This window comes from Petaurus breviceps, unplaced genomic scaffold, assembly GCF_028583685.1.
Source record: "Petaurus breviceps papuanus isolate PSGF00001 unplaced genomic scaffold, PetGlider_PUasm1.0 175, whole genome shotgun sequence".
NCBI classification, from domain to species: Eukaryota; Metazoa; Chordata; class Mammalia; order Diprotodontia; family Petauridae; genus Petaurus; species Petaurus breviceps.
In genome coordinates, this window is record NW_027185764.1 from 58,664,053 (window position 1) to 58,683,686 (window position 19,634).

Genomic DNA, 19,634 nt, shown 5'->3' on the forward strand with positions numbered 1-19,634 from the left:
ATGTACAACCTATACTGAACTGCTTATATTCCCAGTAAGGGTGGGTGACAAGGGAGGAAGGGAATGAATCTGGAATTCAAAGTTTTAAAATCAAATGTTTAAATATATATACTGTTATTAATACTATTTTTCATGTAATTGGGAAATGGGATATACAGGCACTGGGGCATAGAGATCCACCAAGCCCTACTGGAAAAGTCAAAAGGAGTATGGGAAAAAATATGGGAGAGAGCAGATTGGAGGAGGGGATATCCTGTGGGACTGCTATTTGGGGGCTGTGGGTAGGGGAAAATCAGGGAGAAAATTTGTAACTCAAAATCTGGTGGAAATGAATGATATAAATCAGAAGTTAATGAAGCATTTAAAAAATGAAAAAAAAAAAGAAAAAATAAGAAAGCTATGAAAAGGAGAATTTTAAAATGACCCCAGGGTTACAAACTTGGGTGACTAGTACAGTACATGACTTTAATAAAGATAAGAAAAGTTGGAGAGTGCTGAGGATTTCTGGAGTAGTCCCTACAATGTAAAAGGAAAGTAACTATGATTACTGAGTCCTTCCTTCTCCTCTTCCTGCTTAGTGGTCAAGAAGGGGATTGCTTCATAATTTCAAAGGACAAGAGTAGTTCAGTGCTAGTATATATAACCAGAATCAGATTGGTGTTTCATCATCTTCAAAGTACCCAAACATTGAGTTGATACCTGTGGTTGACTAGAATCAAGAAGGACAGCTTTGTGCTTCCCCTGTCAAACCTCCAAGTACATATAAAAAATAAAAACAAAATAATTTCATGGGTGATAGGAAAGTTTTAACAATTGATGGGATACAAAAAGACTTTTTATGGTAGGTTAATAATAATAAGCATTTACAAAGTGTTTAAAAGTATTATTTCATTCTATCTGCACGACGACCCCAGGATATATCCTATAGATGCTATTGTTACATTTTATGACTGAAGAAATAGTGGCAGACAGAGGTCAAGGTTACCTACTGGGGTCACAAAGCTAGTAAGTGTCTAAGACTAGATTTGAATTTAGGTCTTCCTTCCTCCAGGTACAGAGTTCTATCCATTGCACTACTTTTAAGCTTTAGCTTAACCTTGAATAGAGCAAGGCATTATAAGTGATGGAGATGAGAAAGGAGAGCACCCCAGGTATTGAGTTTAATATAGGCCAAAAAAAAAATCTGGAAGTTTATTATGTACTTTTCCTTTGTTCAAATTACTTTTTTAGTCATTGCTGCCATTATGACACAAAGTGCTAATTCTGGTATAAGTTTTCCACCTTAAGCTGATCATTGGGTTTCTAATGTAACCATCTGATAAATTATCAGTTATTGTTTTCATAGTAATGAAGGATTATAGTGGCACAGTGGATAGAGAACCAGACCTGGAGTCAGTAAGATTCATCTTTCTGAGGTCAAACCTGACTGCAGACACTTACTGGCTATGTGACCCTGGGCAAGTCACCTAACACTGTTTGCCTCAGTTCCTTACCTGTAATGTGAGCTGGACAAGGAAATGGCAAACCATTCCTGTATCTTTGCCAAGAAAATGCCAAATGGGGTCATGAAGCGCAGGATATGAATGAATAACAACATTTAACACAATTTCTTAATTTCTCTCACTAATTCCAACCTTCACCCTCTCCCCTAGAAATCTTTTTATTTCAACCACAAATATAACAGATTTCTGTGCCAAGTCTATCTTTGTTTTTCTCTGCACCATTTGAAATTGGTTGTGAAATAGAAAACAAGCAAAAAGGCTTGTATGAAGAAAGAGAAACAAAAACCTAAGATACCACAAAAAGAAAATCTGCTTCTATTTAATTGAAGGGGGTCTCAGACTCCCACTTTTCAAAAAATTAGTGTAACCCCAATGGCATTTTAAGTCTTCCTTTGATATCTGAGATATTAACTGCTTACTCCACATACACTTCAGAAGATGAATTTTATCAATTAACCCAGTACCTTCAAATAGCCAGAGAGATTGGACTGCAGAGAATGCTTATCATAGTCTTGGACGGTCCAAGAAGGGCTTTGTTTTCTTTCTTCCATGGCCTCTTCTAGCCTTATGTCCCCATACAAAGGATTATTCTTCAATTTGAAAGTAGAGATAGTTTGTTCACCCAGAATGCAATTGATAATCATTGGGTCTTTCACACTTGATTTGCCACCACCCTGGTCAGCAACATTTCTCTTTTCTCTCTGTGAAAGATTTAAGGGAGAAAACTTTTATAATTTGTTTATTAGTTCACTTCAATGCTATTACTTTTTCACTTAGAGGGTAAAATGTTGGCTAAAGTTTTAACCTAGGAATTGTGGATGATACCTGAAAAACAAGATGTTATCTTAAGTTAGAGAAAAAAAAAGAAATGGAAATGTTAGCTTCTAGCCTGACCTTGCCATTTGACACTATGTAACTTGAGTCTGGGCAACCAGGATGCCCAGTGGATAGCACCTAGAGTCAGGAAGACATCTAAGTGAGTTTAAATCTGGCCTCAGACACTTACTAGCTATGTGACCTTAGGCAAGTCACTTAACCCTGTTTCCCTTGGCTCCTCATCTGGAAAATGAACTAGAGAAGGAGACAGATGGCAAACCCCTCTAGTATCTTTGTCAAGAAAACTCCAAATGGGGTCCCAAAGAGTGAGACATTAATGAAACAACTGGACAGCTTGAGTTTCTTTCTCATTCTGTAGTTGTGACATACCTAAAAGATGCTTAACAGGTGAGACCTGGATAATGTTACTAGGAAAGGTAAAAGTGATTTATTAACGTTGAACCCTCAAGTGCCCTCCTCAAGAAGGCCATGGAATCTGAGATGGTAACACTTTGTGGGGACAAGAAAGGTTGATGAATAGATAAACTTTTTAAAGTTCCTTCCTCATTCAGTGAGATTTTGTGAATTACTCAGTACAGAGATAATTTTTATATGATTTCATTTTTTGATAGTGATCACACTGTATTTCTACTACTATTAATCTAATTCAGAGCATCAGAATTTGATGATATGAATCTCAATATAACTAGTTTTCCCCCCTTTTAGTTCTGCCATTTGCTGGACTTCATGCCATACACAATTCTGCACTCATTTTTGTTCTTTTTAAATCTATTATTTTGAAGAATAGCTATTATTCTAAGGAAAAATAATGAAAGTTGTAGCTCTACAAGTACATTTAAAAAATTCTTAGAAATGTTATTGTGTTGGGGCAGCCAGGTAGCTCAGCGAGTAAGAGCACCGGCTCCAGTGTTGGGATGACCTGGATCAAATCTGGGCTCAGATACTCAGCACCACACCCAGAAATAACTGGCCATGTAACCTTGAGCAAGTTACTTAACCCTGATTGCTTTAAAAAAAAAAAAAAAGAAATGTTATTGTGGGGGGGCAGAGTCAAGATGGCAGAGTAGAAACAGCACCTCCATGGGCTCCAGCTCCTACCACCTCCAATCCATGTAAAAGGGGACTCTGAACAAACTTTGAATCTACAGAACCCACAAAATGACACAGAGAAGCTAACCTCCCACTGAGGACAGCCCAGCAGGCTGGCAGGAATTGGCCAGTGCAGAGCTCTGGGAGCCTACCCCAACCCACGTGAACCAGAGGTTTTAGCCCCAGGGTGGGCTTGACCAACCACCTGCTGGAGGGACTCCAGATCACCAGCAGCTGTGGCAGTTTCTAGAATTATCAACACATAGATGCTAAGGACAAAGTGAGAGGTCAGTGCAGTGTGGACTTTGGGACCCAGTAATTAAATATGAGAGGAATAATTAATTTCTCACAAGGTCCAGTAATGATATCACTGGGTCAAAGAGTATGCACAGTTTAGTTACTTTTGGGGCATGACTCCAAATTACTTTTCACAACAGCTGGATAAATTCACAGCTCCCCCAATAGTACATTAATGTGCCTACTTTCCCTACAGCTCAACATCCAACATCTGTCTTTGTTCTTTTTTTTTTTTTTGGTAACCTTAGTCAGTCTGATGGCTGTCAAATATAACCTCACAGCTGCTTTCATTTGCATTTCTTTAATAATTAGTCATTTAAAATTTTCTTCATATACTTGATAGCTTACATTTTTCTTTCTTTTAAAATTGCCTATTCATAATTTTTGACTATTTCTTATAGAATGGATCTTGTTCTTTCAAATTTGAATACATTATTTGCACATGAGACATTTATCTGAGAAAATTAATGCAAATATTTTTCCTCAGTTAACAATTTTCCTTCTAATTACATTAGATTTGCACATGCAAAAACTTTTAATATTATGTAATTTAAAATGCTCATTTTATCTTCTGTGGCCTTCTCTGTCCCTCATTTGGTTTTTAATTCTTCCTGGATCCATGTTTTTAAAGATATTTTCTTATTGCTCTTCTAATATATTTTTGATGTGATCCTTCATTTCTAAATAATGTATTCATCTGGTATAAGATGTTGATCTATACCTAACTTCTGCCAGACTGTCTTTCAGTTTTCTCAGTAAGTTTTGTTGAAAAAATGAGTTCTTAACCCAGGAGACAGGTTCTTTCTATTTATCAAATACTCTGCTATTTGTTTTGTTTTGTATTTAATCTCTTCCATTGATGCTGTTTTTTTAGTATAGTTTGAGATCCAGTGGTATCAGGCTTCCCCTTCCCTCTTTTTTCATTATTTCTTTTAATATTCTTAACCTAAGCATTTATATAGTATCTACTACACACTAGACATAAATGTTATCTCACTGGATTCTCACAACAACTATATGAGGCACTCTTTCATCATGAGCCCTTCAGATTGTCTTGTGTCATTGTATTGATCAGAATAGCTAAGTGATTCACAACTGATCATCATAGCATGTTGCACTTATTGTGCATAATGTTCTCCTTGTTCTGCTTACTTCATTGATTTTTTTTTTTACCTAGACTGAAGCATAATAGATTCTTTTCCAGCACTTAATTTTCACTCTGTATGTTTCTCTGTTTCAAGTGTGTTTCTTGTAAACAACATATTGCTGGATTCTGGTTTCCAATACATTCTGCTCTCTACTTCTGTTGTTGGGTGAATTCATCCCATTCATATTTACAGTTATAATTATTGTATGTTTCCCTCCTTCCTATGTTTTCTATGTTTATCCTTCTCTCTCTTTTTGCCCTGTTCCTCTTCTAAAGTTTGCTTTGCTTCTGACCCCTGCCTCCTTTGATCTTCCCTAACTTCTATCACTTTCCCCCCTCCTCCCCTTGCTTCTTTATCTGTTTCCCCTCTACTTCCCTGTTGGATGAAATAGATTTCTATACCCAATTGAGTGTATAAGTAATTCTTGACAAGAGTAAGGTACAAGTATTGGCCACCACTTACCACCACCATTCCACCATTTCCCCCTCCATTGTAAGAACTCTTCCTTGTGCCCCTTTTATGTGAGATAATGTTCTCATTTTATCTCTCCCTTCCCTCTTCTCCCAGTGCATCCCTCTTTCTCACTTCTTCATTTTTTTTAAAAATTATTTTACCATAGTCAACTCACACTTCTTTTTTTTATATTTTTCCTCATTATTCCTTTTCCTTCCTCCTTTTCCTACTTATCTTACCATTTTAACTTTATGGTAAATTTGGGCTCTGTTCCTGAAATGGAGGGGCACTGTCCCAACTTTCAGATTTTTCTTGCTATTGTTTTCAGAGCTAGTTCTAGGGGTCTGTAAGTTTTTGGTGCTTTCTAGTTGGTATGATCCAAGGGAAGATATGGTCAAGCTCTCCTGTACTGTACTCTGATCTTTACCCAGAAAAGGACCTTGTTCTCTTGCAGCCATTAGAGCTAATGATTCTTTTGGCCCTGGAACAATGACCTAGGACCCTGAACTCCTGCACCACTGCAGCAGCAAAAGCTAGTGCCCTTCTTCACCCTGGAACTGTAACCCAAAACTGCATATGGGCAATGCAAACAGGGTTCCACACCCATTGCCAGCAAAGGGTCCCCTGTAATCTCTTTCTTCCCCATTGTCTGACCCCCTTGCCACCTGTGAGCTCAGTTCCCAAAGCTGCAGCTGCCTCTGTAGTAGCGGCTTCCAAGGTCTGTTGCTGATACCACAGTGACCTGATAGACCTTTCCTGCTAACCTCCTAAGTTGTTGAGCTGGAAAAATGTCTCACCCCAATCTTTTGTTGGCTCTGCCACTCCCAAATTCAATTTGAGATATTATTTTTAAATTGTTTGGAGGGGACTAATGGAAGAGTTCAGCTGAGTTTCTGCCTATGCACTGCCATGTTTTTTTTTTCTAACTCCATAAAGTAATACTTTAGTGGTTGGACTTCTATGGGACTGAATAAATATTACCATATTTATTATATTGGCATAATCTTGGCAAAATACCAGGAGCAATTGGTATTTCTCCAATTATTTAGTCCTGTCTTTATTGCTACAAAGAATATTTTATAGTTGTATTCATATAGTTCTTGTGAGTCTTTGTACACTTCTAAATATTTAATATATTCTATATATTCTCTCTCTATATATATATCCTATATATAAATGTAATTAATTACAATTTTTCCTTTTAAATGCAAAATTTCCCTTTTACTCTTCCTGCTGGAGTTTCTCATTAATATAAATCAATGTTGATGATTTCTGTGGACTTATTTTCTTAAACTTTTATTTTTTGAGTGAACAAAAATTAATTTTTTCACCCTCCACCCTCTCCCCCCCCAAAATCTTGTCAGTATATATAGTCAAGGAAAATAAATTCCTGCATTTACCCTATCAAAAAAAATTTGTATACAGAGTCTACATGATCTGTAAATATGAGAGTTTTGTTTCCTTTTGGTCTAGGCTTATTTTTTATTGCTTTTTCTTATTATATTATTATAGCTCACATTTCTAGAGCTACATATAACCTAGGTTCTTGTCTATAGGATCTATTTATTTCTAGATTCAATGACTGTGGACTTATAAGAGTAGTTATGAAATGGCTTGCTGTTGTGCTCTAGCTAGACAGCTAGATTTAGGTTTGGGCTTGATTTTGGTTTGTTCTGGCACTGACAATTTTACCAAATAAATGGTGAAAGGTGGTGGAATTCCTGGATGAATAGCCCTTGGAATTCCAGCAGGAACCTGATATTTGTAATCAGCTGGGTGAGGATCAGTCATGCCCCCTTGTTCCATGAATGTCAATCTCCCCTACTGTAGAGGCAACCATACTGGCATACCCAGGAAGACTGCAAGTACAGGTTCTTAGATCTACTTTACTAGGAAAGATAGCTGTTTAAGGGGTCAACAATCTTTTTTTTTAATTACATTCACTAGTTCATGGGAAAAGTCAGCACCCTGACCTTCAGAGAAAATACAAACAGAAAAAATACAAGCAGAGAAAAAAAGACTAACAGAGAGGGGTCTGACTGCCTGAATCAAAGCAATTTTCCTATATACTTTACATACATCCCTGGATCAAGAGAGTCTTTACATCTGAGCAGTCAGGGAGCTCTGAAAATATAGCCACTCAGAATCCCAATCAGGTATCACAAGATCTTTCTCATAAGTGAGGCCCCAAAGCAAAATACCAACTCAGAGTATATAAACACTTCTCAGAGTCAGAAGCATTACAATGCTTGTAATCCAGTGACTAATTAGAAATTAGCAAAAAGTGTGAAAGCTTTCCCACTAAGCAAAGTTCCCTTAATAGGCTCTATTAATGGGAGGGGAAGATCCCATTAACATTACACACACACACACACACACACACACACACACACACACACACACACACACCCAATCTGATCAATCAGGTGATTTGGTCTGGTTTGGTTTGGTTTGGTTCTGGGTTGGAAACTAGTTTCTCTGGATTAATTGGAAAAGACTTTGCCAGGAAATTCTTCATGTATCTATCTTGTGTTTGTTTCTACATAAGTGTTTGCATTTGTGTAATGTTTAATAAGTTGTTATCATTGTTTCATGTCTTGGTAAATTTGACTGACATTTTCTGTCGTCAAATTAGCCAAAGTGAAAAGGTAATAAAAGATATATAAAAGTTTTCTGCAGAACTTTCGAAGTCTTCAAAAAGAAAGTCTCTTTTTCTTCATTTCTAACTAGTCAAATTGAAGAGATGGGCAAGACAGATAAGAAGGAAGGAAATCTTTTTCCCAGTCTGCAGAAATTTTTGGAATTATAAACTAATTAGAGACTAAATTTGTGAGTGAAATGTAATTTCTCTACTGTAAATTTCTAAAATGTTTGAATTTTTTTTAATAAATGCTGAAATATCTTAGTGAGTTTTGAGGTACCACTCTGTAGAATTTGTTTTAAGGAAAAATAAGAATAAAATTTTATGAAAGTTATATGGAAACAGCACCTGGACTTTTTAACACTCTTTCCTTGGAGAGTGACAGATTTATTGTTTTAATGCAAGAGAAGAAGGCTTTTTCACTCACTAAAGAGGGGAGTAAAGGAACTGAAACTATTTTGGAAGTATTATCATAAATCAAATAAACAACTATCAATAAATCAAAGGATATGAACAGGCAGTTTCCAGAGGAAGAAATGAAAAGTATCTATAATCATATAAAAATGCTCTAAATCACTATTGATTAGATAAATGCAAATCAAAACAACTCTGAGGTACCACATCTCACCTGTCAGACTGGCTAACATGACAAAACAGGAAAATGATCAATGCTGGAGAAGATGTGGGAAAATTGGAACACTAATACATTATTGGTGGAGTTGTGAACTGATATAACCATTCTGGAGAGCAACTTGGAACTATATCCAAAGGACTATAAAAAAATATGCATACCCTTTGACACAATACCACTTCTAAGACTATATACCAAAGAGATCATACAAATGGGAAAAGGACCCATATGTGCAAAAATATTCATAGCAGCTCTTTTTGTGGTGATAAAGAATTGGAAATCAAGGGGATACCCAACAATTGGGGAATGGCTGAACAAATTGTGGCATATGGATGTAATGGAATACTAATATGCTATAAGAAATGATGAGCATATGGACTTCAGAATAACCTGGGAAGACTTACATGAACCGATGCTGAGTGAGGGGAGCAAAATCAGGATACTGTTTTACACAATTACAGACACATTGTATCTGTGATGACTAATTTTGATAGATTTGGCTCCTCTCAGTGATACAAGGTTCCAAGACAACTCCAAAAGACTCATGTTGGAAAAAGCTATCTGTATCCAGAGAAAGAATTATAGAGCCTGAATGCAGATTGAAACAAACTATTTGCTCTCTTTTTTTGTTTGTTTTGTTTCTTCTTTCTCATGGTTCATTCCATTGGTTATAATTCTTCTTTACAACATGAATAAAGTGAAAATATGTTTAATGTGAAGGTATATATAGAATCTATATTGGATTGCATGCCGTCTTGGGGGGAGGGGAGAGAAGAGGGAGGAAGAGAAAATTTTGAACTCAAAAGCTTGTGAAACTGAATGTTGTAAACTAAAATTAAATAAATTAATTTATTTTAAAAAAAGAAAGTATCATGAAAAAAAGTAGATTTGCAGTTAGAATTTATCTGATACTTAAGAAGACAGAAGCTTGTTTAAATCAGGGAACAACTTGAATATAAGCAAAATTTAATTTGGGAAAATGTTTTATGTTACCACTGTATTTTCTTCCTTGGAATAACAAAATGTTACTGTTTAGGTAGGGCAGTGAGTGGAGTGGCACAGTGGATAGAATGCCAGACCTGGAGTCAGAAAGACTCATCTTTCTGAGTTCAAATCTGGCCTCAGACACTTAATAACTATGTGACCTTGGGCAAGTCCCCTAACCCTGTTTGCCTCAGTTCCCTCATCTGCAAAATGAGTTGGAGAAGGAAATGGCAAATGACTCCAGTATCTTTGTCAAGAAAACTCCAAATGGAATCACAAAGAGTTGGGTATGACTGAAAAAGAAAAAAAGACTGAACTGAAACTGTTTAGGTAAACTAGAAACAGTCACCAAAAGGTTTTGGAATGGACCATGAATTTGTAAACTCTAAAGAGCCCTCAAAAAAAAAAAAAGTACTCCAGTTAATTGTTGTGTAATTTTTAAAAGGGTGTTGTGCTTAAGCATAAAGGAAAAATTCAAATGAAGTGAAGATAAGTTCTAGATATAGTCTGAGATATGGTTGGAAAATAAGGACTAGAGGAATTGACCAAGTATAAGAAAGTAAGAAAAGTGTGGGCTTAGAATATGAAAAGGAAACAAAGTCCTATTTTGAAGGGCTTTAATCAAAGTTCACTGAAGAGATATTAAAAAAAAGGGAGAGCTTTCTCTTTGGTTGTCTGTAAGTACTTGGTTCTTCTTTGGAAGCTAAGGCCACATTGGGGTGAACCTTCACTTCAGCCAGCAACTAGCACCACTACAAACTAGCCTCTCCTCATCCATCTTAAAATGGCCATCTCCGAGCTTACCTGCGTCTACTCTGCCCTCATTTTTCCCTACGATGAGGTTGCAGCCATGGAGGATAAAATCAATGTCCTCATTAAAGCAGCAGGTGTAAATGTTGAACCATTCTGGCCTGGATTATTTGCCAAGGCCCTGTCCAATGTAAACATTGCAAGTCTCATCTGCAATGTAGGAGTTGGTGGACCTGCCCCAGCAGCTGGTGGTGCTGCCCCTGCTGGAGGGGCTGCTCCTGCTAGCACAGCTGCCCCAGCTGAGGAGAAGAAAAAAGAGGAAGAAAAAAAAGAAGAATCTTAGGAGTCCAATGATGACATGGGCTTTGGTCTGTTTGACTAAATATTTTTTGTAATAGTAAATAAAAAGTTTAACTCAAAAAAAAAGGGTGAGAGAAAGTTTAAGCAAGTAGGGATGAGAAGAAAATGGTTAAAAAGTTGAACTTACAGCCTGTTTGCACTAAGGAGGATTTGAATGTAAAGGGTTTGGAGTTTTAGAAAGAAAGGTTTGAGGAAGGTTATTCATCTAATTGAGATAAGAAGAATATAAGAAACATTATGTGCTTGTTTTTTATGAAATTAAAAATATAGAAATACATGTACAACATGGAATTATTTGAGGATACTAGTCTATATGCCCTTGAAGGACCATTAGGAGGGTATATTTTCATCTTGTGAAAAATATAAAATCACTTTGGACCATAAAAGGGGAAAGAATACACGCCTACCACTTTAAATCTTTGGCAAATTAACTGAAAGTAGCAGGCCCTATACATTGAAATGCTAGTAGCAGTAAATGACCCTTGAGAAAATTGAGAATCTATTTGAAGCCATTTGTACATATAGACATGTATTGATCATGTGATTGAATGTATTCTAGTCTTATTTTAAGTAAGATATGTTCTCCTGTTAAGATAATTGTGTTTTCTGATCCTTTATTTGCTATTAATCAATATGTTTAGAATCTGAAAAAATTAGTGTGGTTAAAAGTATAATTGTATCAAAATTACTTTATATTGGTCTTAAATGCAATCAATACAGAATGCCAAAAGGGATATAATGAATAAAGTTATTTTCAATGTAAGATAATTAAGGGATATGTTCAACTGAACTGATGTTGCTGACAATAAGTTTTGTTTCATGTTTTAAATACATGATATTGTGTATATTACTATTGTGTTTCTAAAGATTTTTTTTTTGTATTGTGAATTTGGGAAACCATTGTGTAAAAAATGCTATTAAGAAGATGATTCAATTATATCCTTACATCTCAACTCCCTTTGATCTGGATACAGTAAAAATATTTATTAGAGGCTAATATCATAATTTTACAACCTACTGAGTATTTAATTGGGTATATTTTAAAAGGAAAGAATAATAATTACTTACTGTATGGGAAAAGTACAAAAAAAAACCTTGTAAAATCTCCTCTGTAAAATTCTCAGGTTCCTTGGAACCTTCTGCTTGGGCAAGGTCACAAAATGTTGTTGGCTCTGTGAAAAAGCTTGCTAAATATTGTGAAATTCTAAAATAATGAATTGGTTTACTGAGAAAATGGGATCCTCTCTTATATAAAAAACATTCACTATCAAACTGGAGGGGGAATTTATAAGTTTGTTTATAGTATAGAAGTGATTTTATGATGATTTGTGATTATGAAAATTATTAAATTATCCCTCAAAGTAGCCAGTGTTATTCTAGGTTTTGAGTTATCATATATTCACTCTCTATATGAAATTCTAGAATGTAAAAATCTATAAATTTGAAAGGATTGATTTTTACACCAGAATGAGTTTACACTCAAAAAACAAAAAAAGTATTTTGAGTGAATTTTTTTTTTTTTTTGCTTTTTGGAGGGCAATTGGGTTTAAGTAACTTGCCCAAGGTCACATGGCTAGGTTTTTTGGTTGTGTGTGTTAAGTATCTGAGGCCAAATCCGAACTCAGGTCCTCCTGACTTCAGGGCCAGCACTCTACTCGCTGTGCCACCTAGCCACCCCTTGAGTGAATTTTTTTTTTGAAAGGTCTGGTAAACTCTTCATTATTAACTTTATTACAACAACATGAAAAAATAATAATTGTATATATCTCTAAGCTATGATAAGTGAAATTTTCTATTTGAGGAAAAATCTCTAGGGACTACAGTTTGATGTTATTCTGCATTTTCAATTCAGTAAGTCAATTATTGTCATTAATTCCTTTTGAAGGAAATGCCATGAGCTGCTCAAAGGGAGTATAATTAAAAGACTGATACAGGTGGATGACTGTGTCTGTGAAATTTTTTAGTGAATTTTGTGATAAGGTCATCAGACGAGAGGGCAAGGGAAGGGGGGTGCCGTGAAAAGTTGAGGAATGTTGAGTGGGTTTGGAAAAGCTGCTATGGTGAGCAGGATAGTGAGACAATTAGGGATTTATAAAAAAATTTTCTTACTGCCATGACGGCAGTTGAGATTTCATAAGATAATTTTGGCAGATGCAATGTAGTGAGGCCCCTGTGAGATCAAAGAATTTCACAGGTGTGGACAGGAAACTTAGACACCCCGTGCCCTCCAAGCTACCGCCACCATAGTGCCCTGGGAAGAGCCAGAATGGCTGGTATGGCTCCCAGAAGCTGTACCTGCAGTGCCTGTGGGGCTGGAGGTAAAGATGGGTGCCTGGTGGAGCTGCTGTTGCTTACCCTATTTTGCAGCCTAGTGCCCATCTGCATGCTTTGACATCCCAGTGCCAACTCTGAGGCCTCAACCTCCGGAAAGAAAATCCTGAGCCTGGTGAGCTGCTTTGCTGGTGGTATTTTTCTGGCCACCTGTCTCTTGGATTTGCTTCCAGACTCTCTGGCTGCTATAGATGAGGCCCTGAGTGCCCTCAGAATCACACTTCAGTTTCCACTGCAGGAGTGCATTCTCACCATGGGTTTTTTTCTCATTCTGGTGATGGAGCAAATTGTGCTAGCCTACAAAGAGCAGTCAGGGCCACTTCCAAGGGAGGAAACTCGAGCACTCCTGGGCACACCCGGCAGTGCACCTCCCCACTGGCATGATGGACCTGTGGCTGATGGGACTTCTCCTACCCCTTCAGCCTTGAGGGCCTGTGTCCTGGTCTTCTCTCTTTCCCTGCACTCAGTATTTGAAGGGCTTGCTGTGGGGCTGCAGCGGGAGTGAGGCTGGGCCATGGAGCTATTTGGCGCTGCTCTTGCACAAGGGGGTACTAGCTGTTGGTCTGCCCTTATGGCTACTGCAAAGCTGGCTGCGTGGTGGAGTGGTGGCCATTTGTGGAGTCCTCTTCTCCTGCATGACACCATTGGGTATCGGGCTGGGGGTTGCACTAGCAGAGTCAGCAGGGCCTCTGCATCAACTGGCACAATCAGTGCTAGAAGGCATGGCAGCAGAAGCCTTCCTTTATATCACGTTCCTGGAGATCTTGCCCCAGGAACTGGCTGCTTCTGAGCAGAGGATCCTCAAGGTCATCCTACTTCTGGCTAGTTTTGCACTGCTCACTGGTCTGCTTTTTATTCGTGTTTAAATGACCTCTGAGGGATGGGGACCTTGGGAGACGAAAGTGCATCGATGGGGGAGAGGGGTGGAGTGGATTGGTGGGTATTACAGACAGGACCCCAGAGAATGACCTGTGGAACAGGAGACAAAGAACAAAGATAAAACTCCCCAGGAATGTGGGGGGAGGTGAAAAGGGGAGAAGAAAACTAGAAAAACACTAGACAAGACAAAGGGACATATGAACAGGTGATAGAAGACAAGGACTGTGACACTAAGGGTAGGGCCCTCAGAGAGATGAGAGAGGAAAAGAAACCTGGAGCCCCTAGGGGTATTGATTCTATCCCGTTCCTGTACTCTCCTGGAGAAGCCCATTTTTTCTTCTCCTGGCCTTCTCAAGGTTCACTTTTTTTAAGGGCACGATGACTGACAACATCTACAAGCCAAATTCCTTGCCCTCAGCTGAACTTCCATTCCTCCTATAAAGTGCCAAATACTCCCCTCCCCACTTTTCACAAAGCACATTGGTAATGGGCCTTGCCAGGCAGCCAAATGGGAACTGTGCTGCCTACTGTCGATTTCCAGACCTTTCACCCTCTCTGGGGCTTGGGGTGAGTATGGAACCTGGTGATGGTGCCCAGGTATCAAAGGCTGAACTGCCTACACTCTTTTTGTACCAGAGAAGCCCTGGAGGCCCGCCTCCCAGGGGAATTTTTGGAGGAGGTGGGGGGAGGGGAGGGGAGGGAGGGATGGGGACCTGGGGACCAGGAGGGACCAAGATGTGCTCTGCATAATCTATTTTATTAAACTGACGCTTCTGGGATCAGCTTCCAGAATAAAAGGTGTTCCTATAAAAAAAATTTTACATAAGATAATTTTGTCGTGGATTGAGTCATAATCATGATTTCATGATTTTCTCCAGCTTTACTCAGTAGCATGTGAGTAGGAACAAAGACAGGAGTAATCAAGGTCTGAGACTTAGCCAGGCAAGATCAGAGAAATGAGAAAGGGGGCAAAGGATTCAAGAGCAGAAAACAGTGTAGAGTGTAAATAAAATGGGGTAGGCCTGGGAGAGAGCTAAAGGGTCAAGTATTGGGGGATCACAATGAGGCTAAAGAACAGGGTTTGGACTTGTAAGATAAGGAGAGGGATAATGACATCATATTGTGATCATAAAGGAATTTCAGAGTTTATGAGTATGGAAGTGGTGAATGACAAGATCAAGATATGACTTTCTCTCTAGCTGAGGTGGGGTAGAGACTCATGTCTTGGGAAATTGCTGTGGGCTGCTCAGTGTCCAGCATTTAGCATGATTCAGAGATACAACGTGAATAAGACATGAATAAGAAATGACCAGGCCATGTGGGTAGTTCAAGGAAGAAGGGATAAACTCCATTTGATTCTTAGGACAAGGTTTTTATAGGGCAACAAGACAAAGGAAGGGGACTCAAGTTTTCTATTCATTTCCTAGTCTGTTGTATCCTAGAACTAGCACAGAATAGATAATTTGATAAGAATTTGTTATCTAGGAGACTAAAGTCTTAGGGTAAGACCTTTGATCTAGGCCGCAGGTACTTGCTAATGCAGCTGCAGTCATAAATGGATACAATTGAGAACAAACTTCAAAGCCAAAGCTGCAATCCTCAAAAGTCATCATGTTTAGAATTGACCACCTAAAGATACCTGAGTACAGAGTCAGATATTTTGGTTCTCAATAACTAAAATCTTGGGGTATAGCCTATTGATCTCAGAACTCAAACAACATCCTTTTAAGTGCAACCCATATCAAAAGAACTCAGGAGCTAACTTGAGGAAAAGTCGAATCTCAAAGAGGTCTTTGATATTCGGGTCCACTCATATCAAGGTAATTATCTGAGTACTGGAACAGGCCTCTTTGGCTCCCAACAGGAAATGAGTAAATTGAAGAATTGAGAAGTAAAGATATTTCAGGTTGAATCAATGGTGAAGTTCCCTACTATGAGGACAAGAAAAAGTGGGATTATTCTGAGACTTGCTCTTAATGAACACAGTTGTCAATTTTTATTCCTCACTCTCTTAGACCCCAGATATCCAATCCTTTGCCAAGTCTGTTTATGCTTTCATAACATCTCTCATATACTTCTTTCTGTCTTCAAACACTGCCAACAACCTGGTACAGGACCTCATCACCTCATCCCTAAAAACTATTAAAATAGCCTTCTGTTTGGTCTCCTTGTCTCAACCCTCTCTTTATTCTAGTCCATCCTCCACTCAGCTATTAAGGTAATATGGAGAGAAAAACACTTAGAAAAGACATAGCCAAACACATGTGAGGAGGGGCAACTCATACTTCCAGTGCTATGGGGTCATAAGGCTTCTGCTGTCTTCTTAGACGGCACAAAAACTTACACTAGTGATGACAAGGAATCACTTCCATGAGCCTCAGGAGGAGGCTTGAAGCAGTCGTGTCATTCTAAGTCAAAAAGAAAAGAGTATTTCAGGAGCTCACATCTGTAAAATACCTAAATTCTTTTTGTTTAGTTGGGAGGCTCTTGGTCATAATACCATGCCAGCCTTATGCCAAACGTGGCATACGTAAACTGAATCCAGATAAGAAATATCTACAAAGACTCTAAGGAATAGTTCCTATAGGTCAGTCCACTAGCAAGGTAGATAGCTAAATGATAAGTAGAAAGGGAGAGAGGGAGAGAGAAAGAGAGAGAGAGAGAGAGAGAGAGAGAGAGAGAGAGAGAGAGAGAGATAGATAGATAGATAGATAGATAGATAGATAGATAGATAGATAGATGTTAGAACTGAAACTTAAATCCAGATATCCTGAATCCCAGGCCACTGATCTTTCTTTTATTCCATATTGTGCTTTCAGAGATTGTAGATTAGTTGAGAACATACTCTTGCTTTTGACTTTGCTGAATCTCAGTTTCCTCACATAAAGTATGTTTTCATACTTTAAATTGGGTCTGGATGGATGACATTTAACACCTGCCCAACACAATCTATAAATTTATGAAATGCTATTGTTTCAGTGGCAAATTTTTTACTGATTGTACAAGAGAGATTAAATGTTTAATATCAGGGACTTCTATAACCAAATACATCTCTTCAGAATAAAATAATTATCTGAGCCGAGTTCAATTAAAACAAAAGCAGACATTTTAAACAGTCCCTGCAATTACTAATCCCAAACACAATATCTACAGACTTAAGTGACTAAAAAGTAAGTAACCTTTTTATTAATGTCAAGAACTACCATTCTACAAAGCATTTATTATAATCTTCCAGCTAGCAAAAAAAATCAGATCTTAGTATAAAGCAGGAAATGTTGCACCAACTTTTTGTATATATGTAGTAAAATTTATTGGAAACATTTTCTCAGAATAAATTTCATCATGAAGGAGGAAGAAAGTTTCTTGAATGGATGTGTGGATTATTTCAGTTTGTGATATAAACAAGAATGAATAACAGAGAGAAATAGTATTTCATTTGTTTAACATAAAAAGGTGGCTTGTGAGAAAAGTAAAAAAGCAAATTGAAGAAAATTTTGAAAGGCAGTTGTTAAAGTAGACCATGCCAAAAATTAAATACAAGGCAGATGGAGGAAATAGTTAATAATGTATACTTCAATCTGAATTATCTCATAATAAAAGTAATGAAAAGCCCACAAATACACTACTAAAGATATATGATACACTCATGAGAAATAAATTTTTTTGTGTTTTTTTTTGCATTCTGTCCTGGGAATTAAAGTCACTCCAAAAGCTGGAATTGCTACATGAGTTTTCAGATCCTTGACAATCTGTTCTGAAATGAAACTCTTGTCCTTCTTTTATGCTTAACCTCATTGGTTCTTTCTTCTTAAAATAAAACATTATTTATGAGCTAACATAGTATCAGTGCACAGTCAAAAAGTTGCCATAGCTATCTGTTTCTTAGTTGTTCCACAGGGAGAGGGAAAATGGGGAAGTGAAAAAAAAAGGTAGATTGTATTTGTGAGTCTTAAGGATCCTTTATGCTTTCTTTCGATAAATAAAACTAATAAATGGGAGAATTGGAACTGTCCTCTGAGATTTTCCTAGGCAAAAAAGAATTTCTCTATTCTCTTTCCTTTGACACCACTTTAGAACCATGGTTATAAAGCTGATCTGTTGTCAAATGCCCCTGAATAGAGACTTGATAATAAAATAGGAACTGTTTTAAAATGAATTTAATATGTTAACATATCTCAAATACTTTTCATATGAGTGAAGGAAAAAGTTCACTTTAAATACTTCTACTCCTGATGCTTTCTTTACTACAGAGTCAAGATTTATCCAGATATTGAACTATCCAACATTTAGATAAAGAAGTTAAAATGAGCATAGAAGTGGGTCAGGGCTGTTAAGAAAGGGCATATGCAAAATCCTAAAACGGGGAACAGGACACACTAGAAAAGGGAACAATAACCGACATTTATGCAATACTTTAATATTTACAAAAGGTTTTGCATTTGTTATCCTATTTGATTCTCACAACAATCCCATTGCTATTATTTTCCCTACTGACTTAAGGACTTATTAGAGTCACATAGCTAAGTGTCTGAGACAGGATTAGGATAAAGTTCTTTTGTTCTAAGTCCTGTGACTAAGGTAGTGAGTAGAGAAAGCATCTTGTATGGAAAGAGAAAGAGACCCATCCCAAATATTACTTCGAAGATCAGTAGTTCATATTCTGTTCAAGGTCATATGCATCACAAACACAGAACTGACAGGGATAGAGAAAAATAAGCACCCTTTGACTTTATATACCTCTGTTTCTTACCTTTGAGTAGACCAGGTTATGCCAGTGTTGAGCGGCTGGATAATTGCCACCTGGTAGTACTGGGAGATTGGCTTGAGGAAGGGCAGACTTCTTTATCAAAGATTTCACTTCAAGTTGCAGGAATTTGTCAGGGTGGTTGTTGTTTGGCAAAACTGAAAGATCCATGTCTTTCTGTATGGTGAATATTGCCCAGACTGTTGTTTCTAAGGCTGTTCCATTATTGATGTTCCAGGGAAGGATCTCATGGTTGCCTGTAACAATACCTGCCTGGTGTTCAGTTGCAGGCTCCTGATAGAAATCAGTCCTGAAATGACATATTAGATGTCAGGTGAGAGAAGCTGAGGTAACAAACCATAATGTCTAAGGGTTCACATTCTGGATTATCTGGATTAAACAGGCAGGCTGGCACTTATTGATATTTGCACAGATTAAGAGAAAGCGGGTAAGAAGATTCTCTCTCCCCTCCCCCAAGATCTTACTGTTTATTTAAGAGGGCACAAAGACAGACTCTTAAAGTCTCTCCTTGAATGCTGCCAAGACTCTTCAGTACATTCACTCATAAATTTCTGGTCTTTCTGTGACCCATGAGACTGATTTAGAATCTTTCGCCTCAGTTTAGGGCTTAATGTCTCTCTCTATTGCAACTTCTAATCATGTTCAGGTGTTGGACACTCCATTCTAAAAGAGGAAATGGGGAGATTTTATTTGATGGTTTGACTCATGACCCTGAGGTGGTTTCTAGGAGAGGTCCGGCTCTGGACCCATACAGTGTGTAGATTCATCCAGTTAGCACACTAACCCCAAACTGAGGAGTTAGACCTTTCTCAAATTCTCTGGGATCTTCATGCCTTTATACTATAGAACGCTGAAGAAAATTTCCAAAGAAAACTTTGAATGCTCATATTTAGAATGCTTTCAAAAGTTTGTTAACATAGTCCCTTTTACAAGAGGCACTACTAAAAGAAAATCTTTGTTCAGGCCC

At 37.7% G+C, this 19,634-nt stretch overlaps 1 protein-coding gene and 1 pseudogene across 1 annotated transcript in view; one reads left to right on the forward strand and one right to left on the reverse strand.

Annotated features, from left to right (window-relative positions):
• The window catches only part of MINAR2 (membrane integral NOTCH2 associated receptor 2), a 35,351-nt gene extending 16,467 nt beyond the window's left edge, over window positions 1-18,884 (reverse strand). The window contains exons 1-2 of the mRNA XM_069085422.1: window positions 18,653-18,884; window positions 1,967-2,203 (exon numbers count right to left, since the gene is read on the reverse strand). Coding sequence (XP_068941523.1) covers window positions 1,967-2,203; window positions 18,653-18,817 — 402 coding nt within the window. The 5' untranslated portion in view covers window positions 18,818-18,884. The remainder of the gene's footprint in view (window positions 1-1,966; window positions 2,204-18,652) is intronic.
• On the forward strand, window positions 12,723-14,090 carry LOC138158977 (zinc transporter ZIP1 pseudogene; annotated as a pseudogene).
• Window positions 18,885-19,634: the final 750 nt, after the last annotated feature.